The sequence below is a fragment of the Charadrius vociferus genome, unplaced genomic scaffold, assembly GCF_000708025.1.
Source record: "Charadrius vociferus isolate BGI_N301 unplaced genomic scaffold, ASM70802v2 scaffold101, whole genome shotgun sequence".
Taxonomy (NCBI): Eukaryota; Metazoa; Chordata; class Aves; order Charadriiformes; family Charadriidae; genus Charadrius; species Charadrius vociferus.
The window spans coordinates 2,636,079-2,649,835 of record NW_009646941.1 but is presented as its reverse complement, the minus strand read 5'-3'; the positions used below and the strand labels follow the sequence as shown (position 1 = coordinate 2,649,835).

General features: G+C 38.8%; 1 protein-coding gene across 1 annotated transcript in view; it reads right to left on the bottom strand.

Annotated features, from left to right (window-relative positions):
- The window catches only part of NFX1 (nuclear transcription factor, X-box binding 1), a 67,418-nt gene that overhangs the window by 27,730 nt on the left and 25,931 nt on the right, over positions 1 to 13,757 (bottom strand). Inside the window, 8 exon segments of the mRNA XM_009895055.1 lie at positions 4,577 to 4,685; positions 5,219 to 5,301; positions 7,876 to 7,906; positions 8,904 to 9,001; positions 10,106 to 10,323; positions 10,467 to 10,566; positions 11,632 to 11,771; positions 13,447 to 13,518. Of these exon segments, the coding sequence (XP_009893357.1) occupies positions 4,577 to 4,685; positions 5,219 to 5,301; positions 7,876 to 7,906; positions 8,904 to 9,001; positions 10,106 to 10,323; positions 10,467 to 10,566; positions 11,632 to 11,771; positions 13,447 to 13,518 (851 nt within the window).

The window sequence follows — 13,757 nt, the reverse complement described above, 5'->3', positions numbered from 1 at the left end:
CCCCCCGCCCGTCTCTCCAGGTGCTGGCACTCAGACCAAGGGGCCCCTGTAACTTGTGATCCCATTTTCCAGCTCCTGCCGTACAGTATAGTAAGTCTGCCTGGTCTCTCCAGTTGCTAGCATAGAGACTACGTGCTCCCGTGATCTGCAGCCAAGTCTCCAGTTGCTGGCACTTAGACCTCTCACACACAGAATAGAGAATAATATTACACTTAAAGATATTAAATCTTATTCTTAACTAGGACAAGATAAGACAGTTGTCATCAGATGCACAGGGCTCTGTCACAAGTGCACTGACCAGCAGCTTCATTTGTGCAAACGGTGCCTTTTATCTCCCCTTCTCTTCATTGTGCCATGCATCCACCTTGATTCCTCCCAAATGATCTACCAAAGTAAATTTATCCCCATTGGTCCCAGTTTAGCTACATCTGTACCCAAATCTGCTATTTCTGGTATCATTAGCTAGGTCATTCCTGCATCACACAACTAAGTTCTGTTAGCCTTGCAATATGCCACTCCTGAAAAGGTTCCCAATACCTCCCCCTCCTCCAATTATCTGTGAAACTCAGTCATCTCTCACACTTAACATCTGTGAAATCCATCCATTCCTCATGACACTATCTGAAACTTTTGCCAGCTTTTCACTGTGTTTTTTGTTACATTCAGAAATTTCTCACATCGGGTTGTTTTTTATGGTCTGTTCAATCGTTACATCTCAGGTCAGGTTCCAGTTGTTTGCCCATGTATCTAAGAGTGCAGTAGAAAGGATCATGATTTTTGTCTAAGGAGACTCAATTACAACAAATTCCAGCAAATAAGAATGCTAGGGAGAACAAAACATTAAGAGTTAGAAGGAAGAAATAGAATGAAGAAATAGAAAACACTGAGACATTTCAGAGCATCCATGGATTTTCTGTGGAAAGCAAGCATGAGATAGAGTAGGGCTTTTGTTGTCTCTCACTGTAGGCTTCAAAGCCACAAATCTTCCTTGATCCAGGAAGACGAAAGACCAGAGACCAAGGTCCCTGGAAGCCCTGCGTGTTAGACAGTTACACTCACTGCTTGCTATCGATGAGAAGTGATAGGTGAAAAATCTTAACTATAGTGAAGCTTCCTCAACAAGCACTAATAGGGATAAAGGGGAGGGAGTGCAGAGAGGTCTGATCCAAAGAGGTTTGATATAACATCTGACAACTTTAAAAAAACAAAAACAAACAAACAAAAAAAACCCCAAAACTGTCTACTGCTGACATAATTTCTTTTCCCCAAGAGACATATTGCTGTCTTGAAGTAGATTGGGTGTGTATAAAGAGACCCTGGCACAGAAAGGGACCTCACCTCTCAGCACTGAGGAACTGACACTGGAAAGGTAAAGTACCTGGGAATCACACGGGACACAGAGGTGTAGAGGCACTCTAGTATTGCATCTTGATGCCAGCCCTCACCATTCCCAGCAAAACCAGTAGTGGAGATGGATGTAGGGGCAAGGATTCCCACTTCATGAGTAGCAAGTGGCTTGCAGCTGACCACATCACCGCACGTGATACTATGGCTGATGCAGCCCAAACACAAAGTGATGGCTAGACAGGTGGATCAGAGCCAAGGACAGACATTTTAGTGCTGAGAAGCACTCCCCATCAGCTACAGGGTCACAATCAGCCAACGTATGCCGCTGAAATCTCAAGCAGCAGCAGCATCCAGGGAAAGCAGGTAAGAAATCTTTGAAGATATGCTTAGCTGATTTACCACTGGATGGATACAGAATGGGAGACTTCAGGGACATGAAGGTTTAAGCCAAATGATTATAAGTATCTGGTTCCTTTAGTAAGTAGCTGCTTTTCCTGTGTTCAGAAAAGTCCCTCACTGCAAAATTTCAGCAGTGAAGCTTGACCTCTCAATTGCATCACATCCAACAGTGGAACAATTTACAGAGGAGGCAATCCTTAAGTCTTGCCAGGCTAAGACAGGCATCTGAATCTTAGGTCTGAGAGTGAAATAAAATCCTCAAAAATACTGCAGCAATGTGAAGACATTTAATAATCTTGAAGATCAAGCCCATAAAATCCAGTGAAGAAAAACCACTGCTCAGAAAAATCTGTGCATTCTGACTCAACTAGACCAGAAGTTAGTAACCTCTGAGATATTCAGATTACTATTTTGCTTTGTCAAGAGAAATGTTTAGACAGAGAAACATTTTTTTTTTTTCAGAGAGGTATAGTCAGCATGCAAATCATATTCATATGCTGTTAAGACAGACTACAATGCCATTTCAACCATAGTGAGCTTTAGAGGGTCTAGTACCTTCTCTTTTCCAGGATGTTTCCATGAAAAGTTGGTCTCCATAAAAATGGAGTTCTTTGTGTCCATGTGCATATGATATAGAAGAGATGCATGTATTGCTGCAGCTAAGACACTTCCAGCTGTAAACAGTATCCATACAATGCACAACACCTGTCTCTCTCCTTTTCACCAATTCCATGAGGTCTGGTTCACACTTTCAACATCTCACTCTCCTCTTTCCCACATTCCAGTGAGCAGTTCCAAAGCAGTACGCAATTTCTGAGAGAGGAGACTCACTTTTCTCCAGCAGCGACTGCAGAACTACTAGACAAAAGACAGCATTTGATGAAAGCTGAAGGGCAACTACAGGTATTTATATTCCATTCTAAAAACACTCTCCCCTCACAGTTTTATTGTAGATTACAGCAGATGCAAAACAAAACCTAGAATTCACAGCTATAAGACTTAATGATGATGGATTTAAACAAAACTTTCAAATCTTCTTAAGCGAACACTGACTGGAAGGATGGATAGAAGGTGAAGAATCCATTAAGAGCTTTTCCTGCCCAACTTTCAAAAACTGCACTTAAAAAACACAATTTCTGTGATAAGCTACATCTATATAAAGACAGGGAAAACCTGTATTAAAATATGAGACAGAGAAAAAAAGAATTAAACTGCTATCACATATGAAGATGTTCCAGATCAACTAAAGGTTCTGCTAGAAGGAAACACAGAAACATTCTTATGTCTGCTTCAGGCCAAAATGAGAAAATTTAGTATTATCTACCTATTAGAATGGTACAAAATAATCAACATGTGGTCCCCCACATCAAGTGGTAAAAAGCAGTTGTAGAAAAAAATTATATTCAACTGGCACAGCTTGTAATAGAGTACATACCTGTCCAAAACTATTGCACCAGCTTAAATCTTTCAATAGTTTAGCAATCAGAGAGTTAGGCAGAGAGGAATCTAATGAAGTTCAACAAAGGCAAGTGCAGGGTTCTGCACCTAGGGAGGGATAACCCAATGCACCACTACAGGTTAGGGGTTGACGTTGTGGAAAGCAGCTCTACAAAGAAGGACCTGGGAGTCCTGGTGGACAACAGGTTGACCATGAGCTGGCAATGTGCCCTTATGGCCAAGAAGGCAAATGGCATCCTGGGGTGCATTAAAAAGTGTGGCCAGCAGGTCGAGGGAGGTTATCCTCCCTCTCTATTCTGCTGTAATGAGGCCACATCTGGAGTAGTGTGCCCAGTTCTGGGCTCCCCAATTCAAAAAAACCAAGGAACTACTGGAGAGAGTCCAGCGGAGGGCTACGAAGATGATCAAGGGAATGGAGCACTTATCTTACGAGGAAAGGCTGAGAGACCTGTGTCTGTTTAGCCTCGAGAAAGACAAGACTGCTTATAAATATCTAAAGGGCAGGTGCCAAGAGGATGGGGTCAGACTCCTTTCAGTGGTGCCCAGTGACAGGACAAGTGGCAATAAGCACAAATTAGAACACGGGAAATTCCATCTCAACAAGAGAAAAAACTTCTTTACTTCGAGGGTGACAGAGCACTGGAACAAGGCTGCCCAGAGAGGTTGTGGAGGCTCCTTCTCTGGAGGTATTCAAAACCCACCTGGACACAATCCTGTTCAACCTGCTCTAGGTGAACCTGCTTTGGCAGGACGGTTGGACTAGATGATCTGTAGAAGCCACTTCCAACCCCTACCATTCTGTGATCCTAAGAAAATTAATTTCTGTTGGCTGTCAATCTATTTCTAGCAATTCAGTACTGATTTTCACCATCCAGAACATGACCAGAAAGCCTAAGACACACATGACTGACATCTCTTATTTCTTCAGATGGTCCTGTCCAGAGAAAAAGCACCAGCGTACCAAGTTGGAAAAGTCTGAATTCTAAGCAGCTAAAAAAATTCTGCTACATACTTCAATATCTTTAACAGTTATTACACTGTTAAACAAGAGTTCCCTGAACTTAGAAATTGCCTTTCTAAACTGTTTTTTTTTCCTTGTGTGATTCCTCAAATTTTTAAGTGATGGCTGGATCAACATACATAACTGAATATATTTCACTGTAACTCAATTTTAACTATTATAATCCAACACTCAGTAAACTCATCTAAAATGAAGTAACTTTCTCATTAACAAAAAAACTTACAATCAAAACCAATTGCATATTCTTCAGGTTCTGGTCAATTTGGATCACATTCTCTGTCCAACTCTGAGCAGTTAAGTGATTAAATTTCTATAATATATAAGAAATAATGTCCTCTGCATGTAACTCACTTGTTTGCCAGCATGTTTGACAACTTCCCCGATGACAGGGTTCTTCACATCTATGAAGCCCACAGTTGAGTTTACGACCACAAACCAAAGAACACTTATGTTCTGTGTCCTAGGGGAAGGCAAAAAAGAAAAGCAGAATTAAACTACAAACCCCATTCGTTTATTTTTCCCTGTGAGGTCGTAATCTACTAACTGACAAAACTGTACAGTGCAAAAAAGAGCTTAGGCCTGATCTATACACTTTTCCCATCACTGTACAGATAAACAATTTCTAAAGCAGATTGTGTTAAGACCCCTGTTGCAGACATAGCTACATCATAGCTTATGCTGCTTGTATGAAGTAATATCCTTCGCCTCCCCATTCTCCCTGGAATCACTGCATTGACAAAAAGCACCTTTACACTGATTTAATTGCATTTAGGCCAGAACGTGGTTTTACATTTATACTGATACCCACAAAACAAATGCTGCAAAATAAATTCACACACACAAATTTTCTGAGCATGACCGATACTGCAAATAGAGACTGAAGATGCACAAAAATGAAAAGATAAAAAAACCAAAAAGGTCTTTTAACATCACAAACAAAACCAAACACACATCACAATGAACAATATTTTATAAAACCACATGTAAACTTACCACACAGCAAACTTCATTACACTTGTGTCGTCCACAGGACCTTTTCTTGTTACATCGCTTGTCACACATGAATGTAATGGCAGCTATTAAAAACAACAAAAAAAACCCCCACCAAAATCAGTCATAACTTTTACATCTTTAGTTATGCTGAGAACAAAAGCTGAGACCACAATATTATGCTAAGGCTGCTGCAGACTGTGGTCTAGACGAGACTGATACAGAGTAAGTCAACAAGCAGACTTTTAAATTACTTGCTCTTCCACATTAATTCCCCGTGTGAACACTTGGCTGCCTTTAAACAAATTCTTGTTCAAAATTATTTTTAGGAGAGCAGAATACATGAAACTAGTTTATTTCACATTAGTCTTTACACCATAAGCTTTGCACAACAGAACACAGAAAACAGGATATCCTGACACACTGGAGTAACACAAACATCCAATTTAAGACTGCTCAAATTGGTAAGGCAGCAAAAAGTCAGCTAAATACAACTACTGCTGATATGTTCATGAAACTAGTGCTAACAAAGAACATCCTTATCACCATCCACATGTAACAAAAGCAATCACTTCTGAATTCTGAAGACTAAAGTCTTCGTAGAAAAAAGCTCAAACTAGGAAACATCATCGGATCAGAGCGGTTTAGGTCGGAAGGGACCTTGAAGATCATCAAGTTCCAAACCTCCTGCCATGGGCAGGGACACCTCCCACAAGACCAGGTTGCTCAAAACCCCATCCAGCCCAGCCTTGAACACCTCCAGGGATGGAGCTTCCACAACTTCTCTGGGCAACCTGTTTATGAAAATAATAATAGACTTTAGGTGTTGCTAGTCCAATGTGTCAGACACACTCTGAAAATGCCTGGTGGATCACCTAGGGAAGTTAGGAGACATTTAGGTACTTCCCTAGCCAGCTCTCAACTGCTTAGCCAGAAGGTAGGTCTCCAGCAGGACGTGTCTGAGCAGGCAGAGAGAAGACTTGGAGCTCCACAGGTGCTTCTGGAGAAGCAACCCAGGCTGCTTTGCAAGACTTAGGCTCCAGAATACTGTCCTATTTCCAGCCTTGACAAAAGGCGGTAACCTGAACCTCAGTGTGGAGACCCAGTTTCTTTGCTTTTCTTGCTGTCTATATGTTGTAGTAAAACTAGATCATAGAATCATAGAATGGTTTGGGTTGAAGGGGACCTTAAAGACCATCTAGTTCCCCCCCCCCTGCCATGATCAGGGACCACATTGCCAGCTAACGTTGAGCTTCACATCAACCAACACCCCCAAGTCCTTCTCCTCAGGGCTGTTCTCCATCCATTCTCTGCCCAGCCTGTATTTGTGCTTGGGATTGCCCTGACCCAGACACAGGACCTCGGACTTGGCCTTGTTGAACTGCATGAGGTTGGCTTGGGCTCACGTCTCCAGCCTGTCCAGGTCCCTCTGGGTGGCACCCCTCCCCTCCAGTGTGTCTACCTCCCCAAACAGCTTGGTATCATCAGCAAACTTGCTGAGGGTGCACTCAATCCCACCATCCATGTCATCAACAAAGATGTTGAACAGCACTGGTCCCAGTACCAACCCCTGAGCAACAGCACTTGTAACTGGTGTCCACTTGGACATCGAGCCATTGACCACAACTCTTTGCGTGTGACCATCCAGCCAGTTCTTTATCCACCAAGTGGTCCATCTGTTGAATCCATGTCTCTCCAACTTAGAGACCAAGACATCACGTGGCACAGTGTGAAATGCTTTGCAGAAGTCCAGGTAGAGGACATCGGTTGCTCTTCCCTTATCTGTGAACGCTGTAACCCTGTCACAGAAGGCCACCAAATTTGTCAGGCATGACTTGCCCTTGGTGAAGCCATGCTGGCTGCTACCAATCACCTCCTTATTTTCCATGTGCCTTCGCATAGTTTTCAGGAGGATCTGCTCCATGATTTTGCAGGGCACACAGGTGAGACTGACTGGCCTGTAGCTCCCTGGGTCTTCCTTTTTTCCCTTTTTAAAAACACAGGTTATATTTCCCCTTTTCCAGTCAAGTGAGTATTACTACCTTATTATGCATATTACTACCTTATATATCTTGTAAGTAAGTATCTCAGCATGACAGGGGTTCAAAAAGTAAACATTTCACTGAGGTGAATTTTTAGATGCTACAACCAGAATACCAAGAAGTGTCAAATGGGAACTCTCTGCCAAGTTCAGATGCAAAGACCAGCAGCATACAACTGTGAAGCAGAATTAAACCTTGTATTTCCCCAGGAACTTGGAAAAGAGCAGAGCAGAAACTTTACTCTGGATCTGATATGTGCAAGTTGACCCAAAGACATGCAGGATGCTGGGGGTGGGGCAGGGGCAACCTATTGAATATGGCAGATGGCATAAGAAACTGTTCAAATTGATATAGACAGCTTATCTGGAATCTCTGACATCAAATGCAGAAGTCTCTCCTTGTGTAAAAGATGGATACAAATGAAAGCAGTATACTTCAAATCTCTTTCCAAAAGTAGCATCATCTCAAGAATTGACCAACTTGGCATAGATGTATGGGTAAAAGAAAACAGCACTGATCAGATGTTTGCCAGCTTTGTCAATCAAACCCAAAATTAGTATGAGCTGTGTATTGTTTTTAAAAACAATTTGACATTATATATGTAACGTAACATTGTACCTTTATTTCTGAGGAGAGCACATGGGACTTCCTAGGAAACAAACAGAGAGCCATTAGGTTAAAACAGATGAAACAACTGAAACTTACTTATCTAGAAAATACCTAGTCACATGATACAGAAAGAAGCAGCACTATCAGTTTCATGTGTATAACACTTCTGTATACAAAAGTGAAACAAAAGGTGGAAAACAATCCTCAAGTCTTTTAACACAATACTTTTTCCTTAGAGATTCAATACTTAAAATATTTGTAGTATTGTATTCCCCACTTAATTCAGCAGATAATGCTGTGAAGCAACAGAAAGAGGTTTGTCCTAAGAAACCAGAAACTTGCATGGAGTAAACAAAAAGAGCTCTCCCAGAGAATATTGACAGAGCGCATAAATTCGTGCTTTGACCAACTGTCCCAAAAATGCAAGTCTGACTCAGTCATTTCTATGTACTTACAGACTTATATATATTCAGAAGCCATCCCTACTTATAGATGATATATAACAGGTCAGAAAAGTCATCAAGGGTCCTGTGATAGTAGCCAAAGATTTCAAAGCTATGATTACAGAAAGTAGCATATATAAATGTATGAAGGATAGGGATCAGTAAAAACTTGATATTCTCTCCAAAAATTCTACAACAAATCTACAAGCTATTGCTATAAAGTTTTAGTTAGCTTCTTATGTTAGGCGACCTTTCTTCTCTCAGTTTACATTACTCTTGGCAAAACTACCATTCCTTGTGCTATATAAAAACTGCAGGATAATATAGAACTTTGCAGCCAGCTTAAACAAACAATTCTGAGTAAACTGCAAAAATACTTCAAAAAAATTCCATCACAGTAAGTAGCCTACGGTAGCACTTCACAGTATAGTCTAATTTGCATCTATCAGTTAGTATACAATGGAGGTTCTTGCAACTAAGGAGCACAGCACCTCTTATCTTTTTCTTCCTCAACTACTATCAACTCTTTTTTCTCTATAGCTTTAAAAAACAACACGGGTTACCCATATCCATGTCCAAGCTTTATACACTCACCTTTTTTTTGAAGCCACACCTACAATAAATATTTGATGTGTGGGAACACGGTCTACAGTCTCCTTCATGGCAAAGGCTTTCACATGTATGAATGAACTCTAGCAAAATGAAAATACAAAGACTAACAATTAATAAAAAAAATAAAATCTGTGACCTGAACTTCATATTTATTAGGAGCATCACGGGTCAAAGATATTGAAATTCTGTGCAGCTGGGCTTCAAAAAAAATTAACTATTTTGAGTTAAATGTGCATAAAATTTTTCAGTTATTTTCAACTTTTAATCTTGAATCTATAGACTATAGAGTTTCAGGTATAGAATTAACAGTGAAAATGCATACATTTAAAACATTTTTTACATTAACGTATGAAATAAAAAAAATAAAATTGTGTGATATTATCTTACCCAAGTTCCAGGAATTTTAAGTAATTTTTTCTTCATTTTCAGCCCAAAAGAATTACTTAGTAAGCATATCTTCATATTTCAATTACTAGTTTAACTGAAATTCAATTAAAAGCTAAATTACTCATTCCTTTTCCACTTGGACTGACAGAATGTGTCAGCCACTAATAAGAAGCCCTCACCTTGACAGCATTGGTCCCCCTCCTCTCTAGAGTCTAACAAATCAGACTGAATATGTAGTCTGTAAAACTGGAGCTTCACGCAATCTCACAGTTAAATACATTTGAGTTACCTAATGCTCTCATTAATGTGTCAAATTGGTTCTGCACATAACTTTCTCCAACTTTCCAGTGCTACTTTTTACTTCATGACCCTCTTACAGCAGCAGGAAATGAGTGTTTACCGGAGGCATCTGAACAAAGTCATTTATCTCTACCAGTCTCCACATGAAAGTCAAAGGTCTAATTGGGCTTTTAAAAGCCATCAGTACATAATACTGACTGGAAATTTGTACAACTCTATTCCTCTACCAATATAGGAAAGGTGCACGTAAATGAAATTCAAAAGCCTAGCTAGTGTATTTTCTAGATAAATCTGTTTTAAAATATCATTATGAACAAACAGCCAGACTGCAGGCTCTGCAGTGGCTTTTACACTCAGTTTGATTAAAATGCAAAATGACTAATCAAATATTTATTTCTTGAAATGAAACAGCTAAAGACCACCTTTAAAAAAAAACAAACCAACCCACCAACAAAACAAGATTATTTGAATACTCTGATATAGAAAGTTCAAATTACCATAGCTACCACAAGAAAGAGGTTTGCCACATGTTTTTCCACAAGATGGGATGGGGTCTGTGCATATTTTACGTTCAACACATCCTAGTTCCAGTAACTTGCTGAGAGGAGTCTGACCACAGGGACAGCGATACACTACTTGTGGAAGTCGTGGACAGAGCTGGCAAGGCTGAGGATGGCATACTTGCATACAGTTGTGCCTCCCACAATTTAATTTTCTGGAAAAAACAAAACCAAAGAAACCAACAAAAAAAAAAAGAAAAGAAAAAGAAAAAGGGGAATTATCTAAGAGTATCATGATCACTGGGTGTGAATAAAATTACCTTTTTCTTTTCAAAAGCCTAAATCATGGTGACCTTACTTGCCACATATATTCTGACATGAGAAATTCCCAAATCCATCAGAGAATTCTTCCTTTGTCCCACACAATACTTCTTTAAAGTTGCTTCCACAGTAACACACTGAAAGAAAGCAATATTCCACAGAAAACACCAGAAGAGAGTATCAGTGACAAAACATTTTCAGCAGTACAGCAAATATAAAAAGGTAAAATGTGAAAAATTGTTACAGTCAGTTTTTAGAAGGATAATGCTCTTTTTTAGCTTTATTTCATCAACAGAGGTTTCTCAGTCCTACAGAAGCTGGAATTCCTGATTTATTTGTTCCGTTAAAGACAGAAAAACTAAAGGGGAAGTACTATCTGTACAAAAGGTTTACTTATTAAAGCAGTATACGTAACAAGTTAATTATTACATTAAAAGTTGAGAAAATTAACTTGCAATTTTTTATAGAAACAGTTCAACAAGAATGTATTTATATACTGGCACACGTACTTGGACAATTTAATTTCCATTCAAGACAAAGTTTAGGAAATTTTAACAGAAACCATGAGTAGTTTGTTGAAATGTACTTTCCTATATCTCTTTCTAGGTACTGTTTAATCAAGTCTCAGAATTACCGTCAAAGATTAAGTAGGATCATAGGTCAATTCAGGTCAGAAGGGCCCTCAGCAGATCAGCCAGTCCAAGCCCTCACTTAAAGCTCAGTCAGCTACGAGATCAGACGATGTTACTCAATGTTTTATTCAGTTGGGTCTTGAAAACCTCCAAGTTGCCAAGAAAAGAGTTTTTCCTTACAGCTAGTTATAACATTTCAACTTAGGCTCACGGTGTCTCATTCTCCCCCCCCTGCACAGCCTCTCTCTCTCTTATTGATTACCTCCTATTAGCTATTGAAAGGCCACTACTCAGACTTCTCAAGCTAACAAAGTCCAGTACCACCAGCCTGTCCTAATAGGGCACATTGCCCAACAGCCATCTTAGCAGAATTCTTTCTAGTCACATTCATATTCTTATTTAAATGTATAGTGATGTTGACACATTTTCCATTTTTAAAATATTCTAGCAACAGATTTTGGTTTTGTTAAGTAAAAATAAAGCACTTGCCTCTTGGTACTGTTTTTTTTTTTTCCACCCTCCTGTTTTCATAGTACAGAGTGGATATACATAAGGCATTCCGATACTTACCTTGCTGTACTGTTAATTGGCAAGGTGAACATTTTCCTGCATGGCACACTTGAGTACAGCTGTGCTTACCACAGTTTAAAGTATTTCCACATACATTAGAACAATGAATTTTTGTTGATTGGCCACAGCGAACTGAATGACTGTAGAGAAATGACACCATAGTCTGTAAGCTACCTTAGTATCTACAGAGCACTTATTCAAAAGGCATATACTTTTTCAGTGAAGTGCCAAAGCATTTGAAAGGGAGCATAATTATTAATGACAGAGCTTTTAGGAAACCACCACCCTATTTTTTTCCCCCTGCTTCCCCTCTCCCACCCCCCTAAAGCAGGACACTTATCACAGCAATGAGTCTACAGAATTTTCTCTCAGCAAAATGAAAAAAAAAAAAAAGTGAGACTATAACTTGAACCTAATGTATGGTTATGCATCATGACAGAAGATCAGATATTTCTATTACAGACATCTTTCTGAAGACTTAAATGATCTTCAGTCCACTGAGCAGAATGAAGATAGAGATGTGGTCCTTAATATTGAGTCAGTAGTCTATGAAAAGAGCTGGGTTTTTTAGTTAAAAAAAAAAAAAAAAAAAGGGACAAAACAATAAATTCTCTTCTTTTTCCATTCTGGCTGGCCTCATACAGTGGCTGTAAAATGTACATTTGAAATAGTAACTTTAAAACATCTTAATGTCAGAGGTGTGATACCATACATCTTGGATTCTAATACAGTATATATGAAAAAATGTTATTTAGAAGGAAGTTTTAAGTATTACATGCAGTATTACAAAAATCAGCAATCTTGTGAAAGTAGCTGGCACCTGGGAAAAAATATGAAAGCTGGATGCATCTATTAAACTTTTAAATGCAAGGAATAGCTAGAATAAAAAAAAAAAAAAAGGAGGTGATCTTACTGAGGAAAATAAAATTCAGTAATCTACAACCGATCCATTTTTCTACTGAAGGCAAAGTGCTTTCAACTACAAATACAGCCACAGAAATAGCTGTACCTTCTTTTGAAAAATTAAGATCACTTAATATCACATTCAAACTTTCAGAAATAATTGCAGAAGTGTGAAAACCTTTTTTCTCGAGCAAGAATGCTAACATTGAAATCAGTTCTTGTTTGGGTTCTGGAAACGAGCACAAGCAAACATTTTATTATATAGAACCCGTTCTAGGTAGCTAGAACAGGGATTCTAAAGACTCAGAACAATTTAATATGAGAGATCACAGATAGTATGGGCAGTACAGTCTTGCTGTTGGCAATGACACTAAATGCATTAAACATGCAAGGAAAAGATAGCCTTCAAGTCTGGAATATACTACAGACTTCAGTTGTACTAGTGGTACAGCTTCCCAGTAAAGTACATGCTATTTTTGAAATAATAATTTCTGGAATGAAGTAACTCGACATTACATTCCATTCAGATAGAAAAGGTATGAAACTTTTTCCTACATCTTTCTCTGTGTCTGCTACAAAATAAAATTAATAGATATTAGAATAGGATTTCAAAATTGAATAAACTCACAGACAGCTGGGACAATTCAGCTACATGTACCATAAACTGATTTTAACACAGACAACTCTTTTTAAATTTTTTTTAATTTTTTCTTAAAAGATTTAAAGTAATTGCATATTTTTAAAAAATAAAATTCTCCAAATTATTTTAGTGCACAAATAAAAGTTACAGCTCAGAATAAACTTTGGTCTGTAAACTTGTAATAAACTATAAGAAAGAAAAAATTTATCATATAAACTTTTAATAAACTAGTCTGATATAAACTTTTGTTTGTATAATAGAAGTAGTCTCACCTTGTTTGTCCACATTCACATGTTTTTGTCACAAAGGCTGGGCACGAAGGGCACGGTCCTGGATGGCACAGGCTTAAAAATAAGTCAAAGAAGCAAACAAAATTGTAAAGTTACCTTTAGCTTTACTACACTCCCATAGAAACAATCCACCATGGCCCCATCTACAGTCCATTATCAGAACATTATTCAAGCCACCTACACTCCTGCAGGGTATGAAAGCATTAGTAACACAGGAAAAAAACATTATATTATTACAGATGTATCAGTCTCAAATATCACTGATGCTGAAGGAAAACTTCAGTATTCCTGCT